Source organism: Rhamphochromis sp. 'chilingali', assembly GCF_963969265.1.
Source record: "Rhamphochromis sp. 'chilingali' genome assembly, chromosome: 2".
In the NCBI taxonomy this organism is placed as follows: Eukaryota; Metazoa; Chordata; class Actinopteri; order Cichliformes; family Cichlidae; genus Rhamphochromis; species Rhamphochromis sp. 'chilingali'.
Window position 1 is genome coordinate 42,990,524 of NC_137930.1, and position 15,619 is coordinate 43,006,142.

Here is a 15,619-nt window from a genome sequence, read left to right on the forward strand (position 1 = left end):
ATTTTGCACACGCAAATTGTGTGAGAAAAAATAAATCAATTTGGAAGAAAACATTCCCTGTTCTCTGGACTAAAGAAGAAAAAGACCACCCAGCTTGTTAGTAGTGCTCACTTACTGCATCTCTGAGCTTTACTGTTTGTCAAACCTTTAGACATGGCAGCTTGCTCATTTGAAAAGGTACCATCAATTCTGAAAGGTATATACAAGCTTTAGAGCAACATACATTCTCTTACAGATCAGGGCCCGTATCCCTAAAGAATCTTTGTGCAAAAAGTGGCTCCTAGCGGCCAAATTCTAAGAAAATTCTCAGAGTCATGACATTTTCTTAGAATTTCCCCTAAAAGTGACACGACAATCCCAGTTAATATAAAAGCTATTCCTCAAGATTCCTAGCGCTTAAAAGGGCTCCTAAGGCAAGATCTGCTAAGAGCAGGGAAGAGGACTTTTAGTGGCTTAGGAGTTCCCCTAAGCAGCTGCACAAAATGGCCAACAGAAGAGGCAGGAGAGATGTCCTGCAAACACTGGATGACAGGGAATTATTGAGATGCTACAGATTGGATCGTGCAGGAATCATGTTTGTGGTGGATCTCCTTAGAGATGCAATTACTTCACCAACTCGACGCCACAACGCTATTACACCGGAGACGAAAGTAATCACAACCCCGAGGTATTTGGCAACCGGGAAAATGCAACAATGCAGCAGTGATGACTTGGGTCTGCAATCACAGACATTGCTAAAAGCTGAGCCATGTTACCCTTGTTAAGACCACACTGGACTTGTAACGTTGTGATTTCTACTTCATTAAGGACAGCCTCTTGAGATAGGCCATCTTGTTTTCAACGGGGTCCATATGGGAGTGAAAGTACAAAATATGCCAGCTAGGATATTTATATGAGCAAATAAGACACGAATCATTATTTGAACAGGGTGTAATGAGTTTAAGTTTTCACATATTTTAGATTCTAATGGCTATAACCCCTGCAGCTTACTATTCATTTTCCAGATATTTTCTTGAATGTGAAATATTATTTACAATTACAGTCAGCATAAGATTAGAGTATATAATATGTTTATTGATTTGAGGGTACATCCTTTGCTCATTATCACCAAAAGCTCATTTCCATCAAACTTGTAGGATCAACCAATCACGGCTTTTGAAATGATGACTCATACCTAGCAACGGGGTCAACCACACCTCCTCACTAAGATAGGATTTTCCATCCATTCCTTGCTCAGAGTTCACTGAAAATGTTCTGGAATCACTTCTAAGCTAAAACTCCTGGCAAGGAATTTTTAGGTTAAGTTAGGAGCTCTCTGAGAGGATTCTCAGAATCTTTAGGGATACGGGCCCAGATCTTTTTCACTGAAGACGTTATTTTAGCAAGATAATCCTAAACTGTACACTGCATCTATTATAACAGCATTGCTTCATACTCTTGGTGATGAAGACTTGCCCCAACCTATTTTTAAGATGTGTGGACAATATCTTTATAAATATATTTCTCAGTTTTAACATTTCATATCTTTGGGTTTAATAGATTTATAAATTGTTGCATTCTGTTTTTACTTACATTATACTCAGTCTCTCAGCCTTTTGCAGCAGTTTGACCAGGACGGACATCACATTAGCAGTTCACATCCTAGACGTTTCTTGCTCAGGCAAATGTGAGTTATGGCTAAATTGTCCTTTTTCTTCTGAGCTTTAAACCAAATGAAATCTCCCAGAAGTTTCTGAGTCTCACCCATGATAAAAACTCCAAATATTAAGCAATGGTGCTTTAATTATTATTATTATTATTATTGGTCCTGTGGTTTAGGACACATTGGACCATTCTTTTGAAAAGGAAAGGAAATGATAATAATTTGCTAATAACATCTGAGTCTATTTGTTACAGAAAAGCGTAGATTCAAAAGGTCTGATTATAGTAAAATGGTTCAACCACAAATGTGTCAACCTACTGAAGACATCAAATATATAAAAGCAAAGCGCTTTACATTGTAGCCACAGCTGCCCTGGGGCGCACTGACAGAGGCGAGGCTGCCGGACACTGGCGCCACCGGGCCCTCTGACCACCACCAGTAGGCAAACATGGGGTTAGTATCTGACCTGCTCTGCCACCTGAGCTACAGCCACCCCTTCTTAATGGGGTTGGGACCATCAATTGTGTTGTGTAAAAGTCAGGATGGTGCACAGCTGACAGCCCTATTTGACAACTGTTAGAATTCATATTATGGCAAGAACCAAACAGCTAAGTAAAGAGAAATGACAGTCCATCATTACTTTAACCTCCTAGGACCTGGCGTCCACATATGTGGACATCACATTTTGGGATGTCTAAACCAAAATACTAAATTTTGCTCTACAAGGGCCTGATATCCACTTACGAGGACATTATACTGCCACTGTTCTATCAAAATTTAAAATGAATGCCCTCATTTGTGGATCTCATTTTTCTCAGGAACAAAATTCCGGTAAGAAAAATTGTTAAACTTTGAATGGGTCCCCAAGTGCAGTCGCAAAAACCATCAAGTGCTACGAAGAAACTGGCTCACATGTGTACCGCCCCAGTCACCTCTGCTGCTGAGGATGAAGCAGCAGAGGTGACTGGGGTCAGTCACCTTCAGAAATCATTACAGCACCTCAGATTAGAGCCCAGATAAATGCCACACAGAGTTCCAGTAGCAGACACATCTCTACATCAATTGTTCAGAGGAGACTGTGTTAATCAGGCCTTTATGGTCAAATAGCTGCTAAGAAACTGCTACTAGTAGATAAAATAAAAATTGAAATGCAATATTTTCCTTTGATGGAATGAAAACCAGAAATGTTCTGTGGCATACTGCTGGAAAAACCATCCAATGCCCTGGATAGTTTTTATTATTAGTTTAACTATAATTTGGCACTTAGTTTTTTTTCCCCAACCGTATCATCTGCTGTAATTGCATTTGCATGAAATTTCATTCAAAAACCATTAAGTGACTTTTTTTGTTTTTAAGCTTGTGGATGTTTGCGTCTCTCTAATGTTTGTGTGTTAGCCCTAGCAACCCATCATGGGTTTGCCAGAGTTTTCAGTGTCATTGCTCTTTAGCCAAATCGTCATCATGAGACCTTATGGACATTTAACCTGTTCCAGTAGAAGTCATGTTCAATTTTTGATTAAAAGTTGGCTGGTTTTGCTTCTATAGTCTTCCTATTTAAAGCCTATGCTTCAAGTTGTTTTAGTCTCTGCTCTCCATTAGAACCGCAAATCTACTTTTGCAATAGGTAGCGCTGACCTGCAGCCACAGCAAACGGGATAATGTGCGTTTCAATGGAACCAAAGCACGTTTTACCAGAAAATTTCACCCCCCAAAGAAAATCTGGTACCTTTCTACATTTCTGTAGAAGAACAGACAGGTTTATTTGAATGAAAAAATAAAAATCCCTGGGACTTTGCTCATCCTTTGGCTTCAGAGCTAGTCGTGCATTCAACATCACATTATAACATTAGTGGAGTTAGCCATCTATATTGGTATACCAGAGATACAAAATCAACACCAATTTTGCACCAAGTCATGAGATCATTTTACAGTAGTTATAGTATATTTTATTAGCCAAATACAATGGGGGGGATTTTAGGCCTTGACTCAAGAAAATCAGTGTTCACATGGAATTAAAGCTGAACAATAACTTCATTAGTCATGTCTTAAAGCAAATAACTAAAGATCATATTGTAAACTACTGGTATTTACCACTTAGGTGGCCATCAAAGGATTGCCCTGTAATAAACTCGTATTACATCTTATTCAGAATTATTATTTGTATGAGTTTATCAGACTGTCAGAGATACATGTGGATACCTTACGTTTAAAACCTGAATGTCGAAGTCATTTCTCATATTACTCTACTTAAAATACACTCACATTTAGACAACCTCTCTAAATTCACCTACTGAATTCAACAAGAGAGACCCATGACATCAAATTACTGTATAATGCAGTAAAAAGACCTTAATAAATAACATGTAATGTGAAGGAAATATTGTAATTTGAAATAGAAACAGTCTGAAAAAAAGCCATGAAAACTAATTTCCACACATATTTAAAAGGATGTTTCATTTATATAAACAGACTGATTTACAGAGGTGCCTCGATGTGTTTTTCTTAAAATTTGGATACATTTGAGCTTCATAGCCGTTTAAAAGAAATAATTAGTGTTAGCCCCTAAAGCTCAAATTCTTTACTTTGCCAGGAGGTGCGAGTTCAAAAAGGCCCTGTAGGCCTTTGTGGATCCATCTTGAATTTACTCAGTGCTTACAAGCCCAGGTCTTAAAGGGAAATATTCACCCCGGTTGAACACCTACCTGCCTGCATTCATCAACACACTGTTTGTAACACATTACTTTTTCAGCCTTTTCACCTGCATTAGCATAATTCCAGTTCTGCAAATAACGCCATCTGCTGAGAATCTCGCTATGGTTGTTGCCACAGTTCATACTGACTTCACATGAACAGCTGTGACAGACTGTTGAGTCCAGTTACTTATAAATGCTCCATGACGTGCATATTTTTATGCGTATTATACGATCATCAAATTCATCTGTTTCTGTTTCTTCATCCAGCAGCGTTACTGCTAGAGCTCAGATGTTAATGTCTCGTACATCTGTGGGCGTCGCTGAGTGGTCCTCTCCCATTTTCTTAGTTTCCATGGCAAATGAGTGCTGCTGCTGCGCCTGTCTGAGGCTGGTTTCCAGCAAAGACTCGATCTGTTCCTGACATGCTCTCAAACAATCCTGAAAAGTGAGAGTTCAGAGTAATTTATATACAATTTATACAGTAATACATAATTTAAAAAGATAAGGTCTCAGCTTAGGCTTACAGTCACAATAAACAGTGGTCAAAGACTGAGAACCTACATAGAAACACAGACTACCATGACCTGGATGATTGCTAAGGAGCCTGGAAAGAAAGTGATTGGAGTCCTCCCACTTTCTTTCCAGGGTCCTTAGTTTGGAGATTCAAATCTATATGCAACAGCTGACGACGTGTAGAAGAGTGTGTGTCATCCATGTGCGATACTGTTTACTGTGTGTAAATGAGAGCAGTGTCTGAAACTGAGAAAAATATACCAGGGCTGCTGTCTCATATCCTGCAGTTAGAAAACTTTGCTGTGAGGGCGTCTTTGAACAAATGTTATGTGCAGGGTTGCGCTGCAAGTGACGGTGCAGCTGCTGTGATGGCCGATGGAGAAGCAGCCACATTTCCCAGTAAAGAGAACCCAACCTGATCGTTATTTACTGCATCACTCACATCAAACACTTGCGGTCCAAGATGCCATTTAAAAAAACAGAAGAAGAAAAGAAAAAACAAACCCTTCCAATATTAATTGCCTTGAGGCAGCTATTGTTGTGAATTGGTGCTATATAAATAAAACTAAATCAACTAACACAAAACTTGACTGTTGATATCAGTAAATGGAACGCGATGACTCCCTGTATGGACTCATCTCATGACCATTTCTATTGTTGTGTTTGAAGAGGGATTCATTAGACTGGAAATACTGGATAAGTTAACAAACCTGAACGTATTATAAACAGTCCAACACAGTCCCATTAATAGCTGCGTTTTGACAAACATAATAGCATCTGTTGGGTTCCTCAGGATCCTTCTCCCTCTCTTCGACACCCTGTTAAATTCAATTCTGCTCTTTTTTCCAGTAAATCAACAGTATTATTGCGGAGCAGGACTAATTACACACTCGTTCTGCTAACATCTTTCCTCTTATGTGACTAAGTGAATGTAATGTGTACCAGTCATGCTGTGAACAGATGTACCCACCGGGTCACTTTTGATGGTCTGAGCCAGCTGTTCTGTCAGTTTTTGAGACATCATGGTGTTACCCACCATTCTCATCTGTAAGCCCTCTACCGCTGCCACCATGCTGCCTGCTGCCACCATGGATGGGGGGCTGGCTATGAATTTGACATCTGGAGAGAATCAAAGGAACTTAATGTAAATTTGTTAGTTTTTAAATGGGGATTAATAACAAACAAAACAAAACATTCAAAACCATAAAAAATACAGATGCTTGAGGTGAATTTCTGTTCAGTGTTAAACAGGAGCATGCATTGATGGCAATGTGTTTCATATATGAAGATGCTTTAATAAAAGCAAGAAATTAAGATGAAGTTATAGGGGCTTTAAAGGTTTAGGAAAACCCAAAGATTGCGTACAGGACTAGTTAAAGCAGACAAGCCATAATCACAGCAGATCAGCTGACCCCAATCCCATCAATCATCATTTAACAGCTCAGCTGATGCCTTTCTACACATTGTTTTCTTCTTTCTTTCGACACAAAGTCCACACAAACTAGTTGCTTTGGCCTGCCCACATTACAGACATGGAAGCAGCTCCTCCTTTTATGCCCTCTCTCAAACAATGCCATAACTGTTTTTAACCATCCAGCCTCACTCAAAATAACTAAGGCCCAAGCCAGGGTTAAAAACCATGAAACCTTCTGTGAGGTGACAGTGCGAACCACGACACAACAGTTTCACCAGGGAAGGTTGAGTCAGACAGCAGGGTTGAGCTGGTCTGGCATCTACCAGCTCTACGGATGGAGACTGCAACCTGATTTGTGCTCCAAAGCACTGCACATTATAGTAGTCAGACAGCAGTGGATCCATTGTCTATTTATGCATCAAATATGAGCAATTAGGAATAAGTGAATTGTTATGCAATTTAGTAGAGAAAACTATGAAGTTGGGTGTTTAAAAGTACATCAGTTATTTGTTGGCATGTACTAACCCAGTGAGTCAGTCTTATTACCACACTCTGCTCAAGAGAAATTTCAACCACAATATATAAAGACAGCGATGCATGTGATGTAGCCTCATGCATACCTGTGGCACACAGTGCAACAAAGGTCTGAGCGTGCTTCCTCAGTATCGACTTGTTCTCTTTGTTGACAGGCAGCTGAGACAGGAAGTGGTCGATGAAATCAAGAGGGGTGGGTGAAGCCAGGTCCCACTTCAGCTTATTCAAAACCAGCAGCTCCATCTGCTGTGAGTGGGTGAAAACAAAGATGGACAGAAGGCCAGGTTCAAAGTGGGATTTGACACAGACAGACGGAGGGATTAACAGATCTCTTATGGTCACTTTTGGGAGATTTGGGGCTTAAAAGTAACACTGTAAGAAAAGGGGTATCTGAAATGATTAAGGAAATACTCTCGTGGGACAATGAGACACTACAATAACTGTGCTGATATTTAGAGATAAAAGACCTCATATGTTGGTGGAAAAATAGTGAAATTAATTAATTAATTTATTTAAATGCAAGGTGGAAAATGTTAGGAGGTTACTAGAACTATTACAAGTCATTCTCTGGGACTATACATTCTACAGCATCTGGGCATTAGCTACTGAGATATCTTGTTTTGAGACAGACATCCCTGCAGGATGGATGTTACATGAAAAAAAAAAAAAAAGTCCTCAGAATCTTAGCTTCAAAACAGAGAGAGCACTTTAATGAAATAGTTTACTTCAGAATGCCATACCAGCAACTGAGAAGGTGTGACTGAATTATCAGTGTAGATGCAGAGTTTCTCCGCAGTCAGTGGGATTGTCTCCTTTAGTTTAGATGCCAGGAACATGCAGGCAGCTCCCAACAGCTGCAGATGGTTCTTCTTCGTGGGTTCCACTGACAAGATGCGATCCATGTAGTTCATAGCTAAGGGGAAAACCTCCTCCTCACATTTCTGCTCCTCGCACACCTGTAGCAACAGTCAGTGAATACCACCATTAAATACTGTCTAGTAGAGCTGGGCGATATGAGATTTTTTCATATCACGATAAGTTTTTTTCATTTCAGGCGATAACGATATCTATCACGATATAAGCCAAATAACTATTTGTAAGATTTAAATGTGCCGTTGCTCACAAGTAAAATGTGAAATAATCAGCAGCTTGTTTTTAAATATTTATTTCCCATAATAAGTTCAACAGGGTAGATGTACTTAAGGAACATGAGACTTTTTCAGATAAATAAAGGCAAATATTGCAAACTACACAAAAGGCAGCCGCTAAAGCGTTTAAGTTTCAAAATAGAACAAACGAAACAGACTAAATTGTCAATTCCACTTAGAAACAAAATATTAATTCTAAAAATAAATCTTAGTTTGTTTTACAGAAGAACAGACAAAACTGACTAACTTTTGTCAATATCAAATAAACTGAGAACTAAAAGGAAATTCTCAATCTCTCCTTGTTGTATAGCTTAACTTTTCAAACAGTTTTAACAGTTACTTTAGTCTGACAAAAGCCGAATGACGAATTAGCGCTTCCAGTCAGAGACTGAGGCTACGTCCACACGTACACGGGTATTTTTGAAAACGGAGATTTTCCGTTTTCGTTTAAAAAAATAATCCCGTCCACACATAAAGGCAGAAATGAAGGAAAACGCTGCTATGAACATGCCAAAGCAGCAGGTGGCGCTAGATTCCTAACCGTGCAGAAATGTTGGCCAATCAGAAGTCTAGAAGCCTCGGTGGGAAAAAGTAAACAAAGCTGGGGCATAGAAGCAGAACCGAGTCGTATGTGTGGAGGGACAGTAACTGTGTGTATATGTAAGCATTTAAACACTGCAGAGAGTAGAATTAACAGTAACAGTATTGTAGAAATTCATTTCACCGAAACAATAACGCGGCGCACAGTGTGACGCATTCACCAGTTTATTGTATTTCCAGACTTGCTTTCGGCACAATTTACAGTGCACGCTACTCTGTTTTTTGTCAGACTTGAAATAGCCGAAATACCTTCACACTACGGAACTTCTATGGCTCTTCCGTTCGACAATCTCTCCGGCATTGGAACCATCATCGGTTTTCTCTTCGGTCACGCTCGGTTGATTTTTCTAGTCGGCACACTCATTTCCTCCATTACGCGCTGGCTCCATTACCCGCTGGCTGCTTCCCAAACAAACACACGTGCGGCTTGGCACTTGTGCTGTACGTAGCAAGTCACGCGACGTGACTGCGGCTGTGATTGGTTCGGCTCTGCGCTACTGAATTTGGATTGGCTGACCTTTTTTTTTTTTTTTTTTTTTTTAAAAGAGGACAAGAGCGGCGAGGTCTATCGCGATAGCTTAATGTCTCTATCGAGTAAAAGTTATATCGCGATACATATCGTTATCGTTCTATCGCCCAGCTCTACTGTCTAGTCGTTTTTAAAATGTTGTATTAGTTTAAGTCTCGGAGAAAACTCCCTAGAAATGTTACCAGATTCAAAATTTGAAGAAACAGAGTTCAGGTATTGGAAATGTGAGATATAAATGTATCCAAGTGATAACCTTTGGGGAAATATAGTCAACTTAGATGCATAATAATGGTCACTTGAGTCTGGCCCCAAAATGAACCCAGTCCCCATTTGGGCCTGTGTAAAAGTGCCCAACTTTACAGCATTAAAAACACATGTTTACAACCTGATACTCTAACAGATGTCCCGGCACAGGCAAGGGTAGCGGAAAGCCATTTGCTAGGAGTCACTGAACTGGACCTCTAAGTAGTGTTTGTGCTGTTTTAGGCTTTTGGGACACTTTAATGTAACTATCAAACTAATGATATAGTAATATTTTATAAAATACACATTTACGCTTCACTCTGTGGGAGTGAATTTCTAATATCTTATTAGCACTAACTAGCAGATATGTATGTAGGTCATCGTGGCAACTTGAAGGTGCATCTGCCTTGTTCAAATATGGCCCCTTTTGGCTTAAAAAAACAAAAACAAAAGGAGCGTGGGGGGGGGGGAGGATGACTACAGGCTAAATGCTACCATTGAGGTTTTACATTGAATGGCTTTTATACACAGTACCTGTATCTCTATCAGCAAGTGTCACTATTTTAATTCTCAGTGTACAAAGCTTTAAGGAATTCAGAGTTACAAATGATTCTGATACAAACCAATAGAGCGTGTCAAGTAACTGTTTTAAGAATAGACAGAAAAAGTCTTTGACTGCACAGTACAGTTTTTTCGAGTTGTAAAAAAAATTACTGGATTATAGAAACTCGCAGTTACTTAGATTAATAGATTTAACACAAAATACCTTTAGACACTGCTACTTTAAATTCAACGAGTATATTTTCCTCTTGAAACATCTTTAAAACTTTTTCAGTGCAAACACAATGTGTTTTACAGCCAGCATTGTCAAAGTGTGTAATCAGGGCCCAAGCACTAAAGTGCGAAGGCCCTAATGTATCTGCGACATTTGTTCTTGTTATTCGGGCAAAATAATTGTTTATAATAATTGAAAATAGCAATTTTGACATTTCCAGGTGTTGTAATTTTGCAAATTCCTCCTAGGGATTTATTAGATCTACTTCATATTTTGGCCTTATTAAACTGTAGAGCTTTTGAGTCTTCATTGCAGGGGGCGTCCATGACACCATGGCTAATTTTGATCATGTGCCATGAAAATTTCATTTGTTGTCGTTGACACATACATTATCCAATCCATACCAAACTTCTCATGCGTGATAAGGCTCCGGCTTGAACACATTCTAACTGTCAATACGATGAAGGCTTTCATGTCTTATGGTCCTCGTGCTGGAACACTGCAAACTGGCTCCGCGGCGCCATCTACAATATGTCCAGGTCATATTTTTCAAAAACAATAATTTAGTAATATAAAGTAAGATATTTTATGTAAAGCCTGAAAGAGGCTGACAGGATTAATTAATTTTGTCATCATTTTAACACAATTTCACAATCATTTAACCAGAATTCTAAGTGAATTCTCATTATCAACATGCATCTGGATCCATTTTTCTACTAATTTTGTTAATGTCATAAAAATTCCATATAAAATAAAATTGCAAAGATATGTCTATAATATGTCTTTAAGTCTTAATATATAGACATAAGTCATAATATAGACATGTCTATAATTATACTTAATATTAATATATATGATATTTAACAAAAGAAAATATTTAAAATTATTTAAAACTACCTTGTCCACACTAAATGTTTCTCATTACCATTTCACCTGCTCATAAAAAGCAAACTGATGAGCAGTACCACAATGCATCTCCTCAGACAGAAGATTCAAAACGGACACAAAGTCAGCTGCTCGCTCTTCTCTCGATTTGTGATATTCTTGTTAATCTTACTGAATCTTCTGCCTCTTACACTCCCTATTATCATTACACTCAATACTTCTTAAAATAGAACAACATTTTTTATAATTATAAATACATTTTAAAGCTTTAGCATGAAGCAGAATTAAAGGTTGTGTACCATACTAGCATTTTAGGTCATTAGCCCAGAGCATTTCATTACAGTTACTCATAATTCTCATTATCATGCACTCAAAATGGACATAAAGGTATCGAGAAGCCTTGATGCAGTGATGAGAGCCTGATTCATTTTAAAAGCAGTTAACAGATTGTGTTTAAAACATTTCATAAGTACTAAGACTTTATTTCTATATTACAGTTCTCTATACTGCTCTATATTAACTGTAATTACAGAGTATTTTACATGTTTAAGAGGTAGGAATTGTTTTTGACCAAGGTCATAAGAAAAAACAAAACAAAAAAAAAACTCCCCAACAAATTGATAATGTTGAATGTATGAAGACTGACAGACAATCATCCCACAGCCAATGCCTGCAGCGTCCTCTGGTCGCCATTTCTGCGTCTTGGCTGAAATTCGGGCAAAGTACCCCCCAAAACACAGAATGATCCTGTTTTAACAGTAATAATAGCAACATTTGAAAAATTTATAAAAAAAAAAGTTGACAAAAAAAAAAGACCCCGTACGATTTTAAAATTGGAAAATGTTATGACAGGAGAAAAATGTTACCCCACCACATCTTTTAGTGATATGCGTCTGTGATGACAAAAACAATGGCTGAACAACATGCACTGACAGGACAAGCTCAAGATTACAAAAACAAACAAAACAAAAAAAAAAAAACAACCCGCATTTAACTCTGAGCATAAGCCAAGGAAATGCAACAAACGGTGGGTCGGTGTTAATGAACATTACCGGACAAATAGACTGAAGTTCTCCGCGAAGCCCCAACACAAAGGCAGCGCGTGGCCGCAGGACTGGCAACTCGCCACTAACATAGTTTTCAGCTTTCACGTCACGGAACTGTATGTAAAATCTATCGCACACACTCTGTGGGATAGAAAAATGACTATCAAGTGAAATGAGCTTGTTACCGCGTGGAAATCAGGTATCAATAATCGGTAATTGAAGCCACGTGACACGCAACAAAAACACAAACTTTAATGGAAAGTTGCAGAGCAGAGGAATTCTGAGTTCTGTGAATGCGGTTAACGTGTATCGGCTCAACTCACCTCTAACATCCAAGCAGCGACTATCCTCCTCATGTACGGAGATATCTCTCTCTGGACACATTTAAAGTAGTTAGGAGCGGGGAGGTACATGTCTTCTACCCGCAGCAGAGCGTGCAGGACCCGGTCAGTCAACAGGTTGGAGTCTCGGTAGGCTCTCGGAGGCCCATCCCCCTCGCAGCACCACAGCTGAGGCTCCATGCCTTATTGCGTCCGTAGCACTGTGAGTCTGTACTTTTTAAGTCACTGATGTGATCGACTAAAGCTAACTACTTAGCTAGCAGCACAAAATTATTAGCCGCTACATACTTTGTTCACAAAACCGTCTAAATGCTCCAGTTTATTCATGTTTGTATGTTAATTTCAGTTTCCTGTTGGAATTAAATCTGTAAATAACTTAACCTTTTGATTTCCTCTACCAAGTTAGCTTATACCTTTTCGACGGTTTAAAAGTTACTTCCTTTTGTTGGACAAGACAGAACTACAGGACAAACCAGAACAGCAAGGCTTTCTCCACCGGCAGACTACATCCCTGTCCTGCTGCGCCCTTTTACTGGCACATTGTTCGGCGTCAAACAACGCGAGATAACGTACACTTCCGAGTATACACTTCACAATAAGACAGCAGTAACGGTCCTTTTCCTTACTATTGAAGATCACGTCAGTAGGCTGTTGGTTTACTCACGGAAATGCACTCTGACAAACATGACTGCTTTTGCGCTTAACTTAGGTAACTTTGCTCTCAACATAAACACGCGGAGAGAGAGAGGGAGAGTGTGTACTAACAATATGTCTAAAGATAGAAGCGGAATGGAAAAATGGAAAATTATTTTTTAATCATTTTAAAGAAAATTTACAAAATGTTAAGCAGCATTGTCCATCCATCTATCCAGCGATGCATCTATTCATCCATTCTTTTTAGCGTTTTTCCATTTCTGGGTCAAAATGTAAATCATATACTAGAGTAAAATGTAGAGTGTTAACATTCATGTGACTTTCTTACAGGACTGGACTGAGACAAAAACTTGGCCCACCATTACATACGATACGAACACACATATATTTATATATATACAAAGTGTCTGTGTGTGTGTGTGTGTGTGTGTGTGTGAATATAGTATATAGTAAAAAGGTAAATATAGTGTATAGTAGATGACCTGCTGTACCTCCTGAGCTACAGCCACCCCTTACAATTTATGGACATCTGTGGTTTGATTTCTTTGCATGTGTGGATTGGATTAATTGTTACTATTAACTGGGGAGAATTTTATGTCAATAGCACCTTCAGAAATATATTCAAAATTGGTAACATATTCAATACTTATTGTACCTGCTGTATGTCACTAATAAATCAAGGAATCTCTGTATGGCTGTCCGACAATCGTTCAAATGCTCCACAAATGTTCTTCGAATTTAGTGTTAGGATTTGTTTAAATCAATAATTGCATGACAGTTGGAGCCAATTAGGTATATTTTTGTTCCAATAAATTTAATTCAATTTTATTTATACAGCGCCAGTTCACAACAACAGTCGCCTCAAGGCGCTTTATATTGTAAGGTATAGCCTACAATAATACATACAGAGAGCAAGCGCTTTGGCGACATAGGGAAGGAAAAACTCCCTTTTAACCGAAAAATAACTTCCAGCAGAACCAGGCTGCGGGAGGGGCGGCCATCTGCTGCGATCGGTTGGGGTGAGGGGAGGAAGACAGGACAAAAGACATGCTGTGGAAGAGAAAACAGAGATTAGTAACAAGTATTATTCAATGCAGAGAGGTTCATAAACACATCACGAGTGAGAAAGGTGACTGAAGAAGAAACACTCAATGCATCATGGGAATCTCCCAGCAGCCTATGCGTATTGCAGCATACCTAAGGGAGGAGTCAGGGTCCCCTGATCCAGCCCTGACTATATGCTTTAGCAAAAAGGAAAGTTTTCAGCCCAAAGCCTCATCAAATGAAAATGTTTGTCATGTGATGATGTTGGACTTCAGAAAGTGGTTTACACACTTAGGTTTGCTTTATAACCTCACAGATGATGTGACACTCCTCTGTGACCTCAATATGGTTCCACCACTTCAGATAATACTTAATGAACAAACATCCACTGACTGTGACATTGTTTTTTGTAAATCAGTGGAACACTACTACTTGTCCAGTGTTCAAAGTGTCAGCTTTAAAAATGTGAAGGATCTGGACTTCCCTGACTCTATACTTTCTTTTTAGAGTGGAAATACTATTGTGTGTCTTAGGCAGTGAAGTTACCGCTCTGTAAACAAGATAATCGGCTTGTGTGGGAGGAAAGTTGGCACACCTGGCCTTGACAAGCCGTTTGGGTGAGGCAGGCCAGGAGGGTCATTCACTGATGTACTTGAATTTCTTGTTGTTAATGTTACCAAAGGGTGTGTTTTAAGCCAAGCCATCATAATTTCCTAAGCCTAAACAAATAACAACAAACGTATATGTTACGCACACAACAAAAATGCAATAATAAGGCAAGAGCATCATAGAAGAACAGTCCCACATGGAACACCACCTCAGTCCTGTGTCCTGTGACTGACCTATGTCACCACCACCCTTTGTTCTATATAAAAGAACTATATCATTGTTCAGTTTCCTGTCTCTAACAAACGCAGTTGCAAATCTCAGCTGTAGTACTCTGCATGCTGAAAAATGACCCTAAAGAGGCACTGTGGTAAAATGTCACCCCAAGGGGTTGAGGGTGAAGAGCTGAAAGTGAGAACGTGTTGAGCCCAAGTGAACTGTTCTTTAGGTGTGGATGCTTTTGGAAAGGCGACTGAGACAGAAATCTATGTAGTGATGTTTCATTCTGTCTGTGTATATGACCTTTAACCTCATTATCTCAGGGTGGCCCAGTTTAGGGTCATACTATGGAAACTGCATACAATAGCGCCTGTAGATTCTATTGAGTCACCAAGACCGAGCCCTCCTACAACAGAGATTGATCTGTGATGACCAGCTTTGCTAGCCTTCTGCTATGTTGTCTGTTAAAAGAATTGGATAAAAAGTGCCCGGCAAGCTTTAGAAGAGGTTAAGGAACTAGAAACACTTGTAATATAAAACAACTTTATGTCTGTCTGACTTCAGACTTCTCCAGGCACTTTGGACAATGAGCCTTCACATTCTGGAGCATTTGCATGTGACTGCAGGGAAGGAAGGACGCTTCCATAACCTCTCAAGTGCGTCAGCGTCTTTTAAGTCCTTGAAAGGCCTGTTTATTATGACAATCATATATGGACAACAGAACAGAGACAGG

At 39.2% G+C, this 15,619-nt stretch overlaps 1 protein-coding gene across 1 annotated transcript; it reads right to left on the reverse strand.

Moving 5' to 3' along the window:
- Nucleotides 1–1,053: 1,053 nt before the first annotated feature.
- Nucleotides 1,054–12,901, reverse strand: LOC308391506 (G1/S-specific cyclin-D1-like). The gene is made up of 5 exons (XM_080874112.1): nucleotides 12,346–12,901; nucleotides 7,537–7,752; nucleotides 6,883–7,042; nucleotides 5,819–5,967; nucleotides 1,054–4,773 (listed from the first exon to the last, which is right to left on the reverse strand). The coding sequence occupies exons 1-5, from the start codon at nucleotides 12,541–12,543 to the stop codon at nucleotides 4,621–4,623; spliced, it is 876 nt and encodes a 291-aa protein (XP_080730238.1). The 5' UTR covers nucleotides 12,544–12,901; the 3' UTR covers nucleotides 1,054–4,620.
- Nucleotides 12,902–15,619: the final 2,718 nt, after the last annotated feature.

Bases quoted from the DNA above. Each gene is read 5' to 3' on its own strand.
- LOC308391506 (XM_080874112.1), bottom strand. From the start codon at position 12,543: ATGGAGCCTCAGCTGTGGTGCTGCGAGGGGGATGGGCCTCCGAGAGCC. The intron at 7,753-12,345 runs GTGAGTTGAGCC...CTGTTGCTACAG, and splicing joins TCGCTGCTTGGATGTTAGAG to GTGTGCGAGGAGCAGAAATG. The intron at 5,968-6,882 runs GTATGCATGAGG...GATTCTCTCCAG, and splicing joins TGTTGCACTGTGTGCCACAG to ATGTCAAATTCATAGCCAGC.